The sequence below is a fragment of the Macaca mulatta genome, chromosome 15 (genome assembly GCF_049350105.2).
Source record: "Macaca mulatta isolate MMU2019108-1 chromosome 15, T2T-MMU8v2.0, whole genome shotgun sequence".
Taxonomy (NCBI): domain Eukaryota; kingdom Metazoa; phylum Chordata; class Mammalia; order Primates; family Cercopithecidae; genus Macaca; species Macaca mulatta.
Genome location: NC_133420.1, coordinates 122,970,717 through 122,991,626, shown reverse-complemented (window position 1 = coordinate 122,991,626; position 20,910 = coordinate 122,970,717). Strand labels below are relative to the sequence as shown.

Sequence of the window (20,910 nt, the reverse complement as noted above, 5' to 3'; positions counted from 1 at the left end):
GCAATTAAAATTTTATGGTTATTTTTCAAGTTTAGTTTTAAGTTCCAAAGAAACCAAGTACTGTGATGTAATTGAAAATAACATTGTATTTGCAGCCAGAAGACCTGTTCCAGGTCCTGGCTTCATCACTGTTAGTTATGTGATGTGGATAAGACTAAATTTAATCTTTGTTCTGAGTTTGCTCATCTGTGAAATGCAAATACAGCCAGAATATTTTTAAGACATGGAAATACTAATAGCTTGTTCACAGGATTATAGGAGTTAAATGTGAAAATCATTCGTGAAAGTACTTTTTACCAATGCAAAAAGGAAGGACATCAGAGGGCCAGTTTGGTAGAAACAAGGGTTTGTGGAAAGAAATGTAAAGAGAGAAAAGTAGGAAGAGTAGGTCTGTTAGCATTATATGTATTAACGTGATGATATTGCTGTTGCAAAGAAAATGAAATGGAATATTTTTCCCCTGAGTATTAAGGTGATGGAGTACCTGTAAGTAGAACTTACTACTCGTGGCTCCCACCTGTTCCTTTCAAGATTTGCCTTTATGACTGAATAACTTGAGCTGAGTCGAACGGAAAAAGAGAAGCGAAACATATGCAGTGATTGAAAATGTACCAGGAAGTGAACAATTTAGGGACCATGCTTTCTGAGACTGTATCCTAAACTACATACTGGGAGCAAAAAGTTGGGAGAGAGAGAACTGATGAAAAACATCAGTTTGTAACCAAGGAAATTAGAAATTTTTATATGCCAGTCTCCAGATAATTATTTCATTTGTAAGTGGTAACTTTTTATTTATGGGAAAAAATGTGTTGAGTTAGCATGTTTCTTCCCAGCCTGAATTATTCTTTTCTATTTCTGAAAATAATTTTACCTGTTAAAAGTGTTTTCAGGTTCTTAGGAAAAACTGTTACAAAGTTAACATTGTAACACATTAATATTTCATCCCTGAAGCCAACTGTCCTTTCTTTCCAGTGTAAAGAGAATGGCGCTTTCACTGTGCTGGTTGACAACTACGTGAAGGAAGAAGAAGGCACAGGGGTTGTCCACCAAGCTCCTTACTTTGGTGCTGTGAGTAGCATAAGTCTGGCAAATGTATTTGAGAAGTATGTCGGTAGCCACTTTTCATAGATACGGTGTCCTGTGTCTCATCACGTTGGGTCACCAGGTAGGCCTCTTTGCTGGCTCACTGCCTGCAAGATGGCTTGTAAAATTTGTATCTGCAATTCCCTTTCATCCCGAGCTGATTTCTGGAAAGAGTGGGCCAAATCCAGTAAACTCTTTTTGGTGTGCAGTTCTGTGAGTTTTCACAGGCATCTAGAGACATGCAGTTGTCTCAGCCACCAAGATACAGACCATTCCCATCACTTCTGCTGTGTTCTCAATTAAATGTTCAGAAGGGGGAATCTGACCTCTCCCCTCGAAATAGTACTCTACAGTTAATTTTATATTTTGACCAGAACAATTTTTCTGAAAACACATTCCTTTTCATGTAATTTGTGTGTGAATAGAAACAGAATAACATAAAGGCACATGCTTTACAGTAAACCACCTCTCACCTTAAATCATCGTGCTGCCACTAACGGGCAGTTCCTGGGTGAGTTACCCGGCCTTTCTGGACTTCCTTTGCCTCCTCCGTAGCATGGTGTAGCACCTGCATACACATTCCTCTAGTCTTGATCGTTTTGACAGTGAGAGGGATTGGAAATGTGACTTTGTTCTAAAAGGCAGTGACAGTAGTCTGCCCTCATTTACCATTTTGCTTTCATGCTTAATTTCTAGGATTTTATTATTTTTATAGAAGTAGAGGGTACAAGTGCAATTTTTTTACATCGATATGTTGTATAGTAGTAAAGTCTGGGCTTTTAGTGTAACCATCACTTGAGTTTTTATTATGGAAATCTTGAAACATACACAGTAGAAAATATTATAATAGATTCTTTTTTTCACATCATCCAGCTGCATTAAGTCTCAACGTTTAGGTAATCTCTCTTGTTTTGTTCCTCTGTACAGTACCACACATTTTTATTTTGGCTGGAGGATTTAGAAGCAAATCCTCAACCTCATGTCTTTCATGTATAAGTAATTCTAGCTGCATCTCTGACTGATAAGGACTTTTATTTTCAGTATAGCCACTGTGCCATTGTTATTTATATCCAATAAAGTCAGCAATTCCTTAATAATCACCTAATACCTGGTCCATTTTGATGGAAGGAAGCATTCTTGATAATACTACTTAAGAGTTTTAGGAACTAGTCAAATATTGTTCATAATCATTTTAGGGTCAATTAACTGGTATGGTTACCCCACTGTTAGTAGATAATAAAAAGGTAACTTCTTGGTTTTGAATTGTAGTTTAGGGATTTTTTTTTTTTTTTGAGATAGAGTCTTGCTCTGTCACCCAGGCTGGAGTGCAGTAGCAGGATCTCAGCTCACTGCAACTTCTGTCTCCTGAATTCAAGTGATTCTCCTGCTTCAGCCTCCTGACAGATCTCCTAACAGACCATGCCTTATACTTGTGTGTATTCTTTGTTAAATATGGGTGTTTGTCATTAACTCTAGAGTTATATCTCATATATCTATTTTGAATGCCGTGCATGTTAATGTTATAGATGATTCATTCTTTAAACTATAGCCTTTAACGCCATTTGGAAAACTTTTTTTTTTTTTTTTTTTTTTGAGAGGGGTCTCCATCTGTTGCCCAGGCTGGAGTGCAACAGTGTGATCTCGGCTCACAGCAACCTCTGCCTCCCAGGTTCAAGCGATTCTCCTGCCTCAACCTCCCAAGTAGCTGGGATTTTAGGCACTTGCCACCATGCCTGGCTAATTTTTTGTATATTTAGTAGAGACAGGGTTTCGCCATGTTGGCCAGGCTGGTCTCGAACTTCTGACCTCAGGTGATCTGACGCCTTGGCCTCCCAAAGTGCTGAGATGACAGGCGTGAGCCACCGCACCCAGCCTTGGTAAACATTTTCTGAGAGGCCTTCCGTTGCGCTTGTCTTCACCAGGCAAGGTAGTGTTTGATCTCTGCAGAGTCTTTGCACTTGTGCGTCATCATGTTGAACATCACTAGTTCTGGATGCATTCAGGAATGCTGCTTTTAGCTTAATGCACTGGGTAAAGTTACTTGCTCCACACTCAGTGGTTCAAATTGCTACACTAGGGGCTTTCCCTGTCCACCCACATGACACAACACCAGTCAGCCTCAGCACAGGGAGAGGTGAACACAGATCCAGATGGAAGCGTGTCAGCTTTCCAGCTTGTCTTGGTGTCAACCCAGAGTGTGGTTTCACCAACATAAGGCAGTCTCTTTAATTTTGTATTTAGGCATCATAGCACAGTGATGAAGACTATAGACTCTGGAGCCAAGCTGTTTGGTTTTGAATCCTAGCATTGCTGCTTCACAGCTGAGTTATCTCTTGGTACCTTGACTTTCTGTAAAATAGGAATGATTGCTAGTTTGTGCGAGGGGAGCACCTGGTGAAAACATAGAACATCTGTCTGCCTTCTTTGCAGGATCATTGTGAAGTGTTTTGTTGGTTTGTTTTTCATGCCACTTTGTCTAAGAGCATTGTGAGGTTTAAGTGAGCGTGTGTAAAGTGCTCAGAATACTGTCTCACATAGCGCTTTGCTAAGTATTTGCTCTAATTATTGTAAACAGTCTTCAAAATATATTCCTGAAGCATCATGGTATAAGCAATGCCAATTGAGACACAGTTTGCTTATTTGAAAAGTAAATACTTTTCAAAGGATCAGTGTTGCCATCCTTTGGGGTCTTCCTTGAGAGGGTGCAAATCCAAATGTACATCAAGCGCCATGTAATACTAACGGACAATGCCTTATATTTGTGTGTATTTAGGTTTTTCAGATGTGCGTGCTGCTGTTATAAATCAAATTTGGTTTAGTTTTAAAACATTCCTGTGTGGCTGCTCTGCCTATGGAGTAGCCATTCTTTATTCCTTTGCTTTCTGAATTCCTTTACTTAAAAAATTGAAGTACGGCCGGGCGCGGTGGCTCAAGCCTGTAATCCCAGCACTTTGGGAGGCCGAGATGGGCGGATCACAAGGTCAGGAGATCGAGACCATCCTGGCTAACATGGTGAAACCCCGTCTCTACTAAAAATACAAAAAACTAGCCGGGCGAGGTGGCAGGCGCCTGTATTCCCAGCTACTCGGGAGGCTGAGGCAGGAGAATGGCGTAAACCCGGGAAGCGGAGCTTGCAGTGAGCTGAGATCTAGCCACTGCACTCTAGCCTGGGCGACAGAGCGAGACTCCGTCTCAAAAAAAAAAAAAAAAAAAAAAAAATTGAAGTACGTCGTCTGTCTTATTTAGTGGATACTCTGCTACATATGGAGGTCTGGGAAATAATACTTGAGAAGACTGGGCTGGATGATCTAACCCCTGTCCAACTGTGGGGCTCTGATTCTCCGAATGGTCTTGAGTTACCTTCAGTTTACATGACAAAGCTGATGACATGTATATGTTACAATATAGAACAATTACCTTGGGAATCTATTACCTCATGCTCACACCCATACATAAACTGTTTTATTCTTCCCTCCCTTTTGCCTTTTCTCAGGATGACTATCGGATCTGTATGGACTTTAACATTATTCGGAAAGACTCACTCCCCGTTTGCCCTGTGGATGCTTCAGGCTTTTTCACAGCGGAGGTGACAGATTTCGCAGGACAGTATGTGAAGGTCTGTAATCCATATGGCGTAGAAGGGTGTCTGTTACTTCTGATTTGTCTCTATCATCATTTATAATTGTATTGTAATTTTAGGAAGTTGTTTTTATTTAGTTTTGTCATCACATAAAATCAGTAAAGATAGATGTTATCAGTTATGTTCAGAGGGTCTCATATCTTTAGAGGAAGCATGCTGAAATTTCACGGGGAGAGATCAGAAAAACTCCAGTTTATGCCTCATGAAGCAACTTTGTGACCTTGGGGTAATCATTTCAGATCGAAAACTTTATGACCTTAAATGTTGTGGAATGTACTTGAAAATTGCTTAAAGTTAGTTACTAAAAATAATAATATTTGTTATTTATGTCTTTTATTCGTAACAAGGTATCAGATTCTAGTAATCTATTGTTCCTAAGTATTGTAGTATGTTTTAATGGCTAAATTTTAATTTTTTTTTTAATAGGATGCTGACAAAAGTATCATCAGGACTTTGAAGGAACAAGGCCGACTTCTGGTTGCCAGCACCTTCACTCACAGCTACCCTTTTTGCTGGAGGTCAGAAGAAACAAAGACTGTGTTGTAGCTAGAGCTTCCAGTCTGTGCTTACACTTACTATATGTGCGCATTCCATCATATTGTGGTGTTCATCTCATTTCTATCCTTTAGAGTCGATTTGGGAAGCCACCTTCTTATTTCATTTTTAGGAGAGTTGGGTTTTTTGTTTGTATTTTGTTGTTGTTTTGAGACAGGGTCTCACTCTGTCACCCAGGCTGGAACGCTGTGGCGCAGTCATGGCTCACTACACCCTCCGCCTCCCCAGTTTAAGCAATCCTCCCACCTGAGCTTCTGGAGTAGCTGGAACTATATAGGTGGTGCCATCACACCCAGCTCTTTTTTGCATTTCTTATAGAAATGAGGTTTCCCCATGTTGTCCAGGCTGGTCTCAAACTACTGGGCTCAAATGATCCTCCCACCTTGTCCTCCCAAAGTGCTGAGATTGCAGGCATGAGCCACAGTGCCTGGTCTAGGAGAGTTTTATGAATGGCTAAAATTGTTGCTGTCCTAAGGAACTGTGTGAGAAAAATAGACCTGTACAAATCTGTTTTGTGTTGTGGCCACATTTTTTTTAGGATGAGAAACATCTCTAAAATTTTGTAACAATTTATTGAAAAAATTAATGTGATTTTAATGTTTACTGTAAGACCACGTTATAAAAGTCTGGGTGAAAATGAAGTGTTCGGTTGCATCATGTTTGGTTTCCACATTGCCTCTTCTATGCTGAAGTTGAAGTTGACATTGTTTCTTAGATAATTGTCACTAGCAGAACTTTTTTTTTTCTGGTCTTGTTCTTGTATTAGTTTTTGCCTTTCTTACTATTGTGGAAAGAGATGGCCAATTTTGAAGTCTTAGATGATTTTATCTATAACAAAAATGAATATTAGCAGAAGGCCAAGTAAGTGATGATGCTGTGAATAAGACATGAAAAGGCAGTCTTACCCTAGTGCCTACTATTGTCAGCCTGAGCAGCTATGTCTGTGTTTCTGCTTCCCCAGATCAGACACTCCTCTGATTTACAAAGCAGTGCCCAGCTGGTTTGTGCGAGTGGAGAACATGGTGGACCAGCTCCTAAAGAACAATGACCTGTGCTACTGGTGAGCAGTAAGATGTGTTTCTTCACAGTGTCTTTTGTCATGTGGTTAGTTAAGTGTGGTTTACACTTCCCCCAAGTTATAATTTTAATAACCATCTTTTATTGTGTATTATAATAGCTATCTTTTATTCTGTGTGTTTAGGAACACAAAGTAATTCAAATAATGTTACATAACAGAAGTAACATCCTTCTTGTGATAAAGTATGTAAGGGAGTATTTTTCTTTTTAAACTCATTGGAAATGATAAACTACCATTTATTTGATTTATGGAATGAAATGACCTTGGAAAAATATGGCTGTACTGCCAGAGTTTGCTAGCCTTCAATAATAGTCATTTTCAGAGTAAACATTATTTTCAGATACCTGCAAAACCCATTTGTACTTACTCTTGTCAGTCCTGCAGTGGATGATGTACCCTGTGCCTGACTGTATGGATAAGCTCCAAGCACAGAAGCCTTTGCTTTCCACAGCTGATATGTGTCCTGCAGGTGATAGCCCAAGAGGTATCATTTCAGCCTCTGGGTATGAAATGAAGCAAGGCTTCAACCTTTGTATTTCAGATGAATATTTTCACTATGAGTTTTAAAAGTAATCACCACTCTTACTTCTCAGAAGGACCCAACTAGACTCTAGAAAACTGTATTTGAGTTTAGGAGAATAGGGAGAATCTCAGGGCAGCAAAGGAAATAGTTATAAACTGTAGCTTTCTAATATTTCTTAGCAGAGTGGTCCTGATTTCTCAAAAGACAGCTTTTTATTTTTAGAGCTAGTAAGCTAATTAGTTGCCCTAATGTGTAAGTTACTAGATATAGAATATTAGTAAGATAGCCTCAAGGGGGTGCAGGCATATAAACTGATCTTTGAAGTACAGGGCAGTAACTGCAGTGCCCAAGAGAAGAAGGGGAGGTCTGGTAGCCTACCCTGACTCAGCCTTGTGCTTGAAAAGGATTTCTGCAAAGCTGAACCTCAAGGAATGGAGAGTACTGGCAGTGGGAGGGATGCAAGAGGATGGATGCAGAGGGGAGGAAGGCTTCGTGGCAGAGGGCAGGCAAGGCCAGTTAAGTGAGAAGGATTCTAGGGAACTTGCCTCATTGCCAGAGCCTGAAATTCAAGACCAAGGATGACCAGAGGAGACTGTAGAGAGGGCTGCTAGAGCAGCTACCAGTCCCCTGGCCTGTTGGCCTTTGCTTAATGAGTTCAGTAAAACTGCTATGGTGAGGACAATGTGAAGACTAGAGTTGTATGGGATGAGGCTGGCTAGAGTTAGGGTGACTGGTTAGAGGTATGTGGCAGCCGTACTCCAGTTGAAGAAGAGGACATGGGAGGCCTGTGTGCTGTGGGGTTATCTATTGGATGTAGGTCATTGATGGCAGCACAAACTGTTGCGTATGCTGTGCTGTCCATTTAGAAGACGTTCTCTTTGCAGTGAGTGCCACGTTTCCAGAGTGTTGGGTCCACAAAGCGTTATACAGAGGCTCCTGTGAATATTATTTACATTTTGGCTTTTTCCATGTTTGAATTACTGATGTTCTTACGTGATTGGTTGTGTGATCTGTTTATTGCAGGGTCCCAGAGTTGGTACGAGAAAAACGATTTGGAAATTGGCTGAAAGATGCACGTGACTGGGCAGTTTCCAGAAACAGATACTGGGGCACACCTATCCCACTGTGGGTCAGCGATGACTTTGAGGAGGTGAGGCAGGGCAGTATTTCCTTGTTTGATTTTTGCTAAAGCATTTTGTTCATGAAATCTGAATGTGGTTTAAAAGAATAGGGTTTTTTTTTTTCTTTGCCCCCTTCTTATTTCTCTTTTTTCCTCTTTATTGCTTTCTATAATCATGACATAAGATAATCTGTTTTTAGGGTTTTTTTACTTTTTTTCCTTGAATTAACTGCAAGTTATAAAACTTTCTTCTGTAAAAATGGAAGGATACAATTTTCTCAGGGAAATCTACACTTTAAATGTTTTTTTCTTGTGTTTCTCTGTCTTTTCTTCCCCCTGCATTAAGGTGTGTTATTAGCTTATGGTTAAACTGACTTCATAGATGATAAAAAAAGAAAATTTGAAAAGAAATTTACCAAAGCATTACAGACCTCTAACTTCTAAAATCAAATGAATAAGAGGATGTGTGTGGATATATAGATGTGTGCATATACTATGTCCTCACTTAATGTCATGCAGAGGTTCTTGATAACTGTGACTTTAGGCCGGGTATGATAGCTCCCACATGTAATCTCAGCACTTAGGGAGGCCAAGGCAGGAGGATCGCTTGAGGCCAGATACTTGAGACCAGCCTAGGCAACATAGTCTACAAAAACGTTTGTTAAATTAGTGCACACCAGTTAGTCCCAGCTACTGGGACCTCTCTGTGACATTAGGTGAGGATTTACTATACAGGTAGATCTCTGTGTTTGTCCTTCTGTCCAAAGCTGACAGCATTGTAGCAGTGACGAGCAGCAGCACCCTGGGGACCTTGGTGAATCAAGGTGAAAGGCAGCAGTGAAGTAGCTGAATCAGAAGACTTTTCAGGACTGAACAGGAAGGGCAGAGAAAGAGGTCACCAGTGTTTACTAGGAACAGAAGCTCCCTGGGTGAGAACCCACAGCAGCTCCTCCTGGTGTGGCCCTTATCAGATGATTCCTCCATTCTGAGTGCCCCAGCTAGCCCCATCTCTCAGCTCTTTACTTGGACATAATCCTACCATCCTGTGGCTTTGTCTGATTGCTTTGATTGGGTCCAAGCACAATATAGTCATGTGCCACATAATGTCATTCAGTCAATGACAGACCACATATATGACAGTGGTCCCACAAGATTATGATACCATATGGTTACTGTACTTTTTCTGTGTTTCATAATGTTTGGAAATTCAAATACTTCCTGTTTTAGTCTGTTTAGTGTTGCTACAAAGGAATACCTGAGGCTGGATAATTTATAAAGAAAAATAGTTTATTTGGCTTATGATTCTGGATGACTGGAAAGTTCAAGACTAGACATCTGCATCTGGGGAGGACCTCAGGCTGCATCCACTTATGATGGAGGGCTGGACAGGAGCCAGAGTATGCAGAGATCACATGGCAAGAGAAGAAACAGGGGTGGTGGGGTAGGGGTAGGCTCTTTTTAACAGTCAGCTCTCACAGGAGCTAATAGAGTGAGAACTAACTCACTGCATTAGTCTGTTCATGAGGGATGCACCCTGTGACCCAGACGCCTCCCATCGGGCCCCATCTGTCAATACTGCCACACTGGGGATTAAATTTCAACATGAGAGTGGCTGGGGACAAACCATATGAAAACCAGAGCACTTGCCATAGTGTTACAGTTGCCTGCAGAATTCAGTACAGCCACATGCTATACAGGTTTGTAGCCTAGAAGTAATAGGCTCCACCATATAGCCTAGATGTGTTTTAGGCCATCCCATCTAGGTTTATATAAGTGTACTGTGATGTTTGCCTAATGAAATCACCCTAACAATGCATTTCTCAGAATGTATTCCTACCACTAAGTACTGTACAACTATAATTTAGCTCTAGCTTTTTCTTGAGAAGATTCTAGATTAATGAGCCAGATTCAGGTGCCAGGAGGAAACTAAGATGCCTTAGAGAAATAATCTAAGATGTTTCACTTATGCCGGTTACTTTGACGATTTGCACATAATAAACCCTAATACCCATTGAGAGTATGGCTATGAATGTTTAAGATTCTCTCTAGGTAGGGACTCCCTCTGATGTTGGGTGGAAACAAAGGAGCGGTGTCAACCCTGGTCTCTTCAGAGACTTAAGACTAAGCTGTGCCTTTCATGAGAGAGAAGCCACATTAGCGAATACTATCCTTCAGCCCAGAGTGGTGTGTTAATGTGCCTTTATAGAAAATCATCAGTCTCAGGCTGGGTGGCTCATGCCTGTAATCCCAGCACTCTGAGAGGCTGAGGCCAGCTGATAGCTTGAGTCCAAGAGTTTGAGACCAGCCTGGGCAGCATGGCGAAACGCTGTCTCTACTAAAAATACAAAAAATTAGCTGGGCGAGGTGGCGCCTGCCTGTAGCCCCAGCTACTTGGGAGGCTGAGGTGAGAGGATCACCTGAGCCCAGGAAGCTGAGGCTGCGGTGAGCTGTGATTGTGCCACTGCACTCCAGCCTGGACAATGGGAGTGAGACCCTGTCTCAAAAAAAAGGAAAAGGAAAATCATCAGTCTCTCACACTAAACATGCATGTTACATCAATTAACTCAGTATGCTCTGTTTGGCTCTGAGGAGCTCCTGCTGTTGAACTTTGTTTTTGACAGGTAGTATGCGTTGGGTCAGTGGCAGAACTTGAAGAACTGTCAGGAGCAAAGATCTCAGATCTCCACAGAGAGAGGTCAGTTTCTAAATGTTCGATTCACTTCAGTTTTATCGTTCTCCTATTAAGACCTGGTCTCTAGCAGATTACAGAGACACACATGGAAGACTAGCGTGATGAATTACTTTGGTGATGACTCATGTCATATGGCAGTATTGTGGCCTTTGTCTTGTGAAATGTGAGGTGAATGGTTCATAACCTTTGAGATGGAGGATTCATGGCGCGCTCTGAAAGCCTTTGAGAATTGCTGATATTTCTGTTTGCAAGTGTGTATAATGTCTTGTCAGGGTTTTGTGTAATTAGCAATTAAACTGCAAGTTCTGTTATGCTTACAGTTAATAGAAATGGCTACTTTTCTGTTTGTTAGCGTTGACCACCTGACCATTCCTTCACGCTGTGGAAAGGGATCCTTGCACCGCGTCTCTGAAGTGTTTGACTGTTGGTTTGAGAGTGGGAGCATGCCCTATGCTCAGGTTCATTACCCGTTTGAAAACAAGAGGGAGTTTGAGGATGCTTTTCCTGCAGACTTCATTGCCGAGGGCATCGACCAAACCAGAGGATGGTATGCCCCCTTGTTCTTTCATCACATGTTTTATTGATTTCATTTTATTTAGGGAGTGTTTTACTAAGTCGCTGCCATTTATCTACTGGGTGATGGAGAGATTGTGGCAAGTAAGACAGGCTACATTCCTGCCCTCTCCCCCCAGCCACCAAGCACGGACATTAAAGTGCCTTTTGAGTAGGAATCTCCCACTACAATAGGGCTGTAGTTTTACAATTTGAGTTATCTCGCTGGCATTTTGGAATATATATGTTATACTGGACGTTTAAATGATAAAAAACAATATGTGTTCTTAGCTTACGTCAGATCATTTACTCAAATGTTTAATGAGTATTGGCATAAAAGACAGTAGATTGGGTGCTAGAAATTTGAGGGATAGTTGGTAGTGTGCTCAGATATTGAGGCTAGCCTTATAAATCAACATTCTAAACAAATCCAGATTTTTTAAAATATACATATGGGGGAGGATTTGGGCATTGATTTTTATCTAATGCCTTATGTAAAGCAGTTCCTTAATTGGAAAAAGGTGAATTACTTTCTTTCCATGGGTGGGCTTTGCTGGGCCAGGTTTTATTTACTTTTTTTTTTTTTGAGACGGAATCTTGCACTCTGCCCAGGCTGGAGTGCAGTGGTGTGATCTCGGCTCACTGCAACCTCCACCTCCTGGGTTCAAGCAATTCTTCTGCATCACCCTCCCCTAAGTAGCTGGGTCTACAAGCATGGACCACCACGCCCAGCTAATTTTTGTAGTTTTAGTGGAGACAAGGTTTCACCATGTTGGCCAGGCTGGTCTCGAACTCCTGACCTCAAGTGACCCACCCGTCTCAGCCTCCCAAAGTGCTGGGATTACAGGCATGAGCCATTGCGCCCAGCCCAGGTTTTAATTATATATTCATAGTAATGTTTCTGCAGGGGTATGTTTAAGGAATTGTTGGTGTCATTTTTTCTCTTTGACGACTTTGGGTAATCATTGAGTTCAAGTCTTCGAGTCCTGGAATGTGCTGTCTTCAGATCCCAGTCCTTTTTATCTATAGGAACAGCTACCCAGAACAAATTCTGTTTTTAGAAAGGGCTAGATGCCTTACCAGTGAGCTTGTTCCTTTGAGGAATAGCAAAGTCTGTTAGCTGGTAACAGTCCTCATGTGGGTCCCGTGTCCTTGCTACCTGCCTCCTTCTCCATCCCTGAGGCCTGGGCTGCCTCTCCTGGGCACCAGGGCTCCTCCCAACCTCCCAACTCTCCTTTAGAACTGGGAGGGATATCTGGTTCGGTGTTTATGTTAACCATGGGGTCTGGTCTCCTCAGCTCATGTCCCTTGATGTTCTTAGGGTGCAGGACTAGGTCAGAGAAGCAGAAGAGCATCACCCCCGGGAAAGTGGTCAGGGATATGAGTTCATTTGGGGAACAAGTTAGCTAGCACATGAATGAGGTACACAGCATTTTACAGAATAAAAGCATTTTCTAGTCTGCCTTATCACTTGGATGAGAGTGCATTTTGCATCTTTTGTCATCAAATTGTTTTTTCCATATGATCTTGTGCCAAATTCAACACCCATCCCTCATTTTCAGCTAGGTGCTTCTGGGTGGTCCTGAGAGGCCACCCAGTGCTGCCATGTGGCTCTCCACACAGACTTCCTGGGAGACCTGGTAACAGAGAAATGGTCAGTAAATCACTCCAGACCTTTATTTGGATGTTTTTTTCAAATCATAGACAGTAATTTGATTGGTCTCTGGTGGGTCCTGTGTCTCCGTTTTTTTTCAGTAACCAGTGTTAAGAATCATTGCTTTAAGTGATTATCAAGAAGTAAGACTTATCAAAAATAGAAATTCAGTTCAATGAATAAATACAGTTTCTTTCTTATGCTTGGACTTCATTTCTATTTTTATTGAACCATTTGGGGTTTTTTTTTCAGGTTTTATACCCTGCTGGTGCTGTCCACGGCCCTCTTTGGACAACCGCCTTTCAAGAACGTAATTGTGAATGGGCTCGTCCTGGCAAGGTAAGTCAACTTTGTTGTAGTGACAGGTGGAGCTCTGTCTCCACTGTTTCTTAGGAAGGAGTGTGTGCGAGCAGTCAACTTTGTTGTAGTGATAGGTGGAGATTTGTCTCCACTGTTTCTCAAGAAGGAGTGTGTGAGAGCTAAGCCTGATGGAGAAGGAGGAAGGGGAGGACTTTCAGATTGAGCTATTACTAGTAACAGTGCTACTAGTGATATTACTAGTAATAAAATAGCATTTACTAAACTTATTTTATGAAGTACTTTTGTTTATAGATCTTGTTTAATCTGTACATCGGTCCTTTCATGTAGATTTTGTTGTCCTTTTTTTTAACACATGAGGAAGCTATGAGTTCTAGAGACCACAGGTGCCCAGGATCAAAGCTAGTGACAGCCACACTAGGCTTGACCCAGGTGCTCTGCCACCAGATCCCATTCTTCCCCTCATCTGAAACTTCCTCCCAGTGGGCATTGTTTCCTGCTTTTTAATTTTATAAGGAAGTCTCATTTTTCCTTTACTTTATTACCTCTAGTCATTAAGAATAAAGATAAACATAAATAAAAATTTCAAAATGAAATATTTACCCATAAAAATCCTGCTTTTTATGCTGTGTGAGGAGAAAGAGGATGTCACCTAACATTTTGTGCATCCTTATTTTTTTTGTACATCCTTATTTTTGCCAGGCCCCACTGTGTGCATTTTCACATTTTAACTCATTTTTCACATTTTAACTCATCCCCAGAACCATTTGGATGGGTCCTATAATTATCCCATTGTAACCTTTGAGGAATCTGAGGGACAGGAAAAAGCACCTTGCCAAAGGACACACAGCAAATGAGTGATAAGTGCAAATTTTGAACCCAGGCAGTCTGCCTCTGTAGTATGTGTGCTGCTTTTTTTTTTTTTTTTAATTGAAAATTGTTTTGAGGGCTGGGTGCTATGGCTCACGCTTGTAATCCCAGCACTTTGGGAGGCCACGGTGGGCAGATCACATGAGGTCAGGAATTGGAGACCAGCCTGGCCAACTTGGTAAAACCCCCGTCTCTACTAAAAATACAAAATTAGTGGGTGCAGTGGCACACACCTGTATCCCCAGCTACTGCAGGCTGAGGCACAAGAATCGCTTGAACCTGGGAGGCAGAGATTGGAGTGAGCTAAGATCACGCCAGTGCACTCTAGCCTGGGTGATAGAGTGAGGCTCCATCTCAAAAAAAAAAAAAAAGGAAAATTGTATTGAGATCATTGTAGATTTGCATGCAATCATGAAAAATAATAGAGATCCCTTAAATTCTTTGCCCAGTTTCCACTAGTGGTCACATATTTTGCAAAACTATGGTATATATCACAACCAGGATATTGATATAGCCCACCAGTCTTATTCAGATTTCCCTAGTTTTACATATACTTATTTGCTTATGCACATTAATGTGTATACAGCTATCACATGTGTAGGGTCTCGTATCCACCAGCATGGTCAAGTTACTGAATGAATTCAACATCAAAGGCTCACTTCCTACATTGCCTTCCCCTCCTACCTTCCCACTGTCATCCCCAATCCCTGGCAACCACTGTTTTTTTCTCCATCTCTAATTTTGTCATTTCCAGAATGTTATATAAATAGAATTATACAGTAACTAACTTGGGAGGATTGGCTTTTCTTTCTTTTTTTTGAGACAGAGTCTCACTCTGTCACTCAGGCTGGAGTGCAGTGGCACGATCTCGGCCTCCCAAGTAGCTGGGACCACAGGCATGAATCACCACACCCAGCTAATATTTTGTATTTTTGGTAGAGACAGGGTTTCACCATGTTGGCAGACTGGTCTCGAGCTCCTGAGCTCAGGTGATCCACCTGCCTCAGCCTCCCAAAGTGCTGGGATTACAGGCATGAGCCACTGCACCCGGCTGGCTTTTGTTCAATTCACATAATTCCATTGAGATTTCAGATGTCTGCACATACCAATAGTTCATTCCTTTCCATGGATAAATAGCATTCTGTATTATGGATATGCCATGCTTTGTTTGATCATCTACCTCTTGAAGGACATCTGGGTTGCTTCTAACGTTTGGCAATTGTGAATAAAGCTGTTGTGAACAATTGTTTATAGGTTTTTATGATAATGTAAGTTTTCATTTCTCTGGAATATATTCTGACACATCTTTCTGCTTCAGTCTGCCCCAAAGCTTCCTCATGGACTTACTATGATATTCAAAAAGAAGTTTGCAAATATTAACAAAATATCTTACCATTGTACCTTAACACTGTTTGTTTGTTTGTTTGTTTGTTTGTTTGTTTTTGGAGACAGAGTCTTGCTCTGCTGCCCAGGCTAGAGTGCAGTGGCGCCATCTTGGCTCCCTGCAGTCTGCCTCCTGGGTTCAGGCAATTCTCCTGCCTCAGCCTCCCCAGTAGTGGGGATTACAAATGTGCGCCACCATGCCCAGCTAATTTCTGTATTTTTAGTAGAGACAGGGTTTCACCATTTGGCCAGAATGGTCTCGAACTCCTGACCTCAGGTGATCCGCCCACCTCAGCCTCCCAAAGTGCTGGAATTACAGGTGTGAGCCACCATGCCCGGCCTGGTAGCACTAACTTCTGTCTAAGTTACTCCTTCCCATTTCCTTTTGTATATTCCTGTTTGCAAATGATTTGTATCCTTATATCAAGGTCGTATGTGATACTGACTTACTTAATTGGCATCTCCCTTTTGTTTTACAAGTGATGGCCAAAAAATGAGTAAACGGAAAAAGAATTATCCAGATCCAGTTTCCATCATCCAGAAGTATGGTGCTGATGCCCTCAGGTACAAACCAGTGCTTTGCCTTGTGTGTATCTGTTGTTTTTTTATGTAAGCATCTCCTATACTGTTGGTCATTATTCTTAGATTTGGTTTATAGTTAGGTTTTTAGCAACATATCTCTGTTATTTGGATGTTGTGTTGGTATGGTTGTTGATTTTAAACCCCCAAAATAGTTTTCTAAATAATAAAGGCATTTTTAAACTATAGGTCTATTTGAGGAAGAGAACCTGTGTTGGGTGTTGTTGAGTTGTCCAAGTCCTCCCCAGGCTAGATGCTGATTGCCTCTGCCTTACTTTCTTTCTAGGTTCCCTGTCTTGTGGATGTTAGAATTCTCTTTCATCATTTATTTTACTTTTGTGCTTATAGAGCCATATGAGATATATCTATGCTAGAGGTAATAAAAAACTAATATTAAAAAGCTTTTGGAGAAATTAGAGCCACTGCTTGAGGTAGCTATAATCATGAAATCACACAGTGTTCAAGTTGAAAGGGACCTAGAGATCTTGTTCAGCATCCCTATGTCCTAGGCATGAGACCAATGCCCAGGCCTGTGACTCAGCACTTTCACACAGTACCTGTGTTGCCCAGGAGCCATTAGTGGAGCTCACCCCCAACTCTCCACTGTCTCTTAGACTCACCCTTGGCACCGCTGGCCATTTGGGCTGGGTAATTCTTTGTGGTGGTAATTCTTTGTAGGATGTTTAGCAGTATCCCTAAGCTCTGGCCACTAGATGTCAAGACTGTGCTGTGTGAAGGCACCTCCTTGTGAGTCCCTCTCTCTGCAAGCAGCGGATGTGCAGGTCGTGTCCATGGGAGGGAATCAGTGGCTTTTGACAAGGACCAGGCCAGCCTTCCTCTTAGTGCTGGTGTACCCCATTGGTCCTGCAGTGAGAGTGGCATAAGATGCATTTGTGTGCTATACAGTGCCATATTTTGGTGTCAGATTATATATACCTTTTATAATTTGGTAGGTCTCTTACAGAAAGTGAGAGTGAGTTTTGTGAGTTTTAAATTGACCACTCAAAGAGTATTTATAGTTTCCCCCTTTTGTAGAAAATAGGACTGATTTTCATCTTGCTCTCTCAATATGTCAAGTAGTAATAATTGGTTTACTGTCTAAGTACCTTTTCTAATTTTTCTCCCTCTTCCAGATTGTATCTGATTAACTCCCCTGTGGTGAGAGCAGAAAACCTCCGCTTTAAAGAGGAGGGTGTGCGGGATGTCCTTAAGGATGTACTGCTCCCATGGTACAATGCCTATCGCTTCTTAATCCAGAACGTTCTGAGGCTTCAGAAGGTATGGGCTGTACAGGGCTGCACGTATACCTGCCGAGTCTCCATAGCGCTCCCTTCACCAAACTGAGAGACTTCAGGGCTGCTGTTCTCTGCTGCCTGATGCTGGGGTAACTTACAGCCATGGGGAGGTCATACGTGCAGGCGCGGAAGGGATCTAGGGTCCGGGCTATGCCGAGACCTTGGGCCCTAGCCTGCAAAAGAGTTATGTCATATAGTTGTTTAGTCGACCAGTTTTTTAAGGCAGAGTCTCAGTCTTGTCACCCAGACTGGATTGCAGTAGCACGATCTCGGCTCACTGCAACCTCTGCCTCCTGGGTTCGGGCACTGCCTCAGGCTCCCCAGTAGCTGGGATTACAGGCACCCACCAGCATGCCTGGCTAATTTTTTGTATTTTTAGTGGAGACTTGGTTTCATCATGTTGGCCAGACTGGTCTCGAACTCCAGATCTCAGGTGATCCACCCTTCTTGGCCTCCCAAAAAGGCTGGGATTACAGGCATGAGCCACTGCGCCAAGCCTAGTCAGCCGGTTCTCGATTCCAGAAACACCATGTTGAGTGAGACGCCCCTCCCTTTGTGGAACCCGTGGAGTGGGAATTGGGAGAGATAGTAAAGAGTCAGCTACTTTTAGAGAGACCACCCAGTGAAGGCGGAGCCACAGGCTAGCTAGGGCTGGCCACTTGAGATGGTTGGTCAGAGAAGCCCCCTCAGTGGGGTGGCATTTGGGCTAATCTGAGAGTGATAGCAGTTCTTGATGGAGTTTTCAGTGGGTTGTTAGGGTCACAAATAACAGTCATGAGATATGTGGAAGTGTACTTCAAAGGCAGTCACCTCCACATGCGGGATTACTTTCTCACCTCAGAAGCCCTTGCTCTAGAGCCACCTTCCATGCCCCACAACTGACCACTGTCAGGGGCCATCATCACCTTCATTGCACATGTTCCTATGTGGGCTTTCAAGACCTGATTTGGGGTCAGGGATCCGATACTGCACATCTGATCTCCAGCACCTTACAAGTAAAATTGCTTGTAAGTAAATAACCGTTGAATGAAAGTGAGATGTTATTCCTGCTTGAGCAGTTCAAAAAGCTGGTTGGAAAAATGAACTCTTGTTATCCCACTCCAGCAGGCAGGTCACTTCCTTCTCCTCTCCTTGGTCTCTGGTTGTTCTGCTAAAGAGGACACATCTTGTTCACCTGAGGCTCTCAGAGTAACCTTTCCCCAGGAATTGAGAAGGGCATTATCATCTTCCCCAGGATCCCAGCTTTCCTCCTCTCTGCAGCCCTGCCACCTTTCCTGCATGTGGTTCTCTGCCAAGTAGGGCCCACAGTCCTTGGGCAGGTGCACTCTGCAGGCCTCCACTGGTGTGGGACTCAGGAATACAGGCGGGGTCAAAGCTCCCTACAGCCAGGGCCCATCTGAACATACTAGCAAGACACAGACTCCATGATCAGGGGCTTAAACCCAGAGGAAGAGTCACATTATCACTGCCCTGCCAGCCTGGTTGTGGTGCTGCCAGAGGAACAAAGCAGGACGTGAGTTCTGTTTGTGGAGCAAGGACTTAAGATCAAGGAGGATTTTGCAAAGCAAAAGGAGTGGGATAGAACTTTCTGGGTAAAATGAACAGCCTTAGCATGGAAATTGTTTTCCAGTACTCATTTTCAGTTTGTGGACAATCATTCAATGCTAGACAGGTTTACTGTCCTTCCTTCCTGAGGTTTAAAGTAATAACCCTACACTTTCTGACAAGATTTTAGAATATCTCTCAATTCATAATTACTCTTTGGTGCAGAGAAGTAATGTTTTCCTAAACTGTCTTCAGTTTACTCAAAAACATGATTAATTAATTGAGGGGTTAATGTCCCACGTTGGTGCTTATCTTGAAAATATTGCTGAAAATCAGAAATTCACATTGCCAGTAGGGTCTGGGATTTTTTTATTTTTGTTTAAGTGATTTAAGAAGTTTATTTCCTCATAGTAACTTTCTTCCCAAGTGTGCAAGTATTTCATTAATTGTTCATTCCTAGGAGGAAGAAATAGAATTTCTCTACAATGAGAACACTGTTAGAGAAAGCCCCAACATTACAGACCGGTGGATCCTGTCCTTCATGCAGTCTCTCATTGGCTTCTTTGAAACTGAAATGGCAGGTGAGTCTCTCTTGGTCTGTCCTCCCAGGAATAAGGACTCTTCTCTTTGTAACTGCCCTTTTGATATTTAATAGTGGAAATATTGAGAGATACAGAAAATTAACTGTTTCCTTTTACCTCTCATATAGTTTTGTTAAGGCTTGTTAATTGTCGTGATGCCTTTGTTTCAAGACCCTGCGGACTTCTGGCCTGGTGTGGTGGCTCACACCTGTAATCCCCAGCACTTTGGGAGGCCAAGGCAGGCAGGTCACCTGAGGTCAGAAACTTGAGACCAGCCTGGCCAACATGGCGAAACCCCGTGTCTACTAAAAATATATTTAAAAAAAAAAAAAAAGCTGGCCATGGAGGCAGGTGCCTGTAATCCCAGCTACTCAGGAGGCTGAGGCAGGAGAATTGCTTGAACCATGTGGGAGGCGGAGGCTGCAGTGAGTCGAGATTGCACCACTGCCTGGGCAACAAGAGTGAAACTCCATCTTTTAAAAAAAAAAAAAAAAAGCCCTGGGGAATTCTGTGTTTAGGGGTGTCCTGGCGGTCTCAGCACTCCACAGAAGAGCTTTGGAGCTGGATAGCCATGGGTTCAGAGCCCAGCTCTACCACTTGTTCCCAATCCACAGAGTTGCCAAAAGTCTGACCATCAATTTCCTTTTTTTTTTTTAATGGATAGATAGTAGATGTATATATTTATGGAGTACAGGAGATATTTTTATATAGGCATACAGTGTGTAATAATCACATCAGGGTAAATGAGATATCCATCACCTCAAGCATTTATCATATCTTTGTGTTGCAAACATCCCAATTATACCCTTCTAGTTGTTTTTAAATGTACAAGAAATTGTTGTTGACTGTAATCACCCCATTGTGCCATCAGATGCCACTGTTACTCATTCTATCTTAACCTTCAGTTTCTTTATCTGCAGAATACCCAGTAGTGTTTGTAAGGCTTGAGTAGAGACGATTTCCATAAAGTAGCTGGCAGATAATAGGTACTCAATAAATAATACTTGTTATTAATGCATTTATAACTTATTTTTAGGTCTATTTTCTTTACTAAATAGTCCCCTTCTTTTCCAGAAAAATTAGAAAAGTCAGAAGAGCAATAATGAAATGGACATTTTGCTGTATTTCTATTAACTAACAACAGTGAGTTTGTTGGGTAATTTTACAGAGATTCAAAAAGTACGTTGCGTTGCCTTCCTTAAGGTTTGAGATAGTCACAACCGTAGGTCCAGGTGAGAAATCTGGGACACCTCAGACAATCCGTTAAAGTGGGTGGGCAGAGGCCCTGGGTCACAATGAGGGCCAAAGAGGGCAAGACAAATCCACCCTCACAGGGCCCTGTGGTTCCTGCTGCTGTTGGGCAGGAGCAGTGGCCGCCACAGACCTGGGTTTCACCATTAACCTAGATACGGTCACATGCTGCTCCCTGGAGTGGGCGGTGC

At 42.3% G+C, this 20,910-nt stretch overlaps 1 protein-coding gene across 2 annotated transcripts in view; it reads left to right on the top strand.

Moving 5' to 3' along the window:
• The window catches only part of IARS1 (isoleucyl-tRNA synthetase 1), a 76,380-nt gene that overhangs the window by 18,800 nt on the left and 36,670 nt on the right, over positions 1-20,910 (top strand). For both annotated transcript variants that reach the window (XM_015117255.3, XM_015117256.3), the window contains exons 10-20: positions 973-1,068; positions 4,577-4,699; positions 5,150-5,241; positions 6,240-6,338; positions 7,903-8,029; positions 10,621-10,694; positions 11,044-11,238; positions 13,150-13,236; positions 15,949-16,032; positions 17,181-17,325; positions 19,348-19,468. In XM_015117255.3, coding sequence (XP_014972741.2) covers positions 973-1,068; positions 4,577-4,699; positions 5,150-5,241; positions 6,240-6,338; positions 7,903-8,029; positions 10,621-10,694; positions 11,044-11,238; positions 13,150-13,236; positions 15,949-16,032; positions 17,181-17,325; positions 19,348-19,468 — 1,243 coding nt within the window. The remainder of the gene's footprint in view (positions 1-972; positions 1,069-4,576; positions 4,700-5,149; positions 5,242-6,239; positions 6,339-7,902; positions 8,030-10,620; positions 10,695-11,043; positions 11,239-13,149; positions 13,237-15,948; positions 16,033-17,180; positions 17,326-19,347; positions 19,469-20,910) is intronic.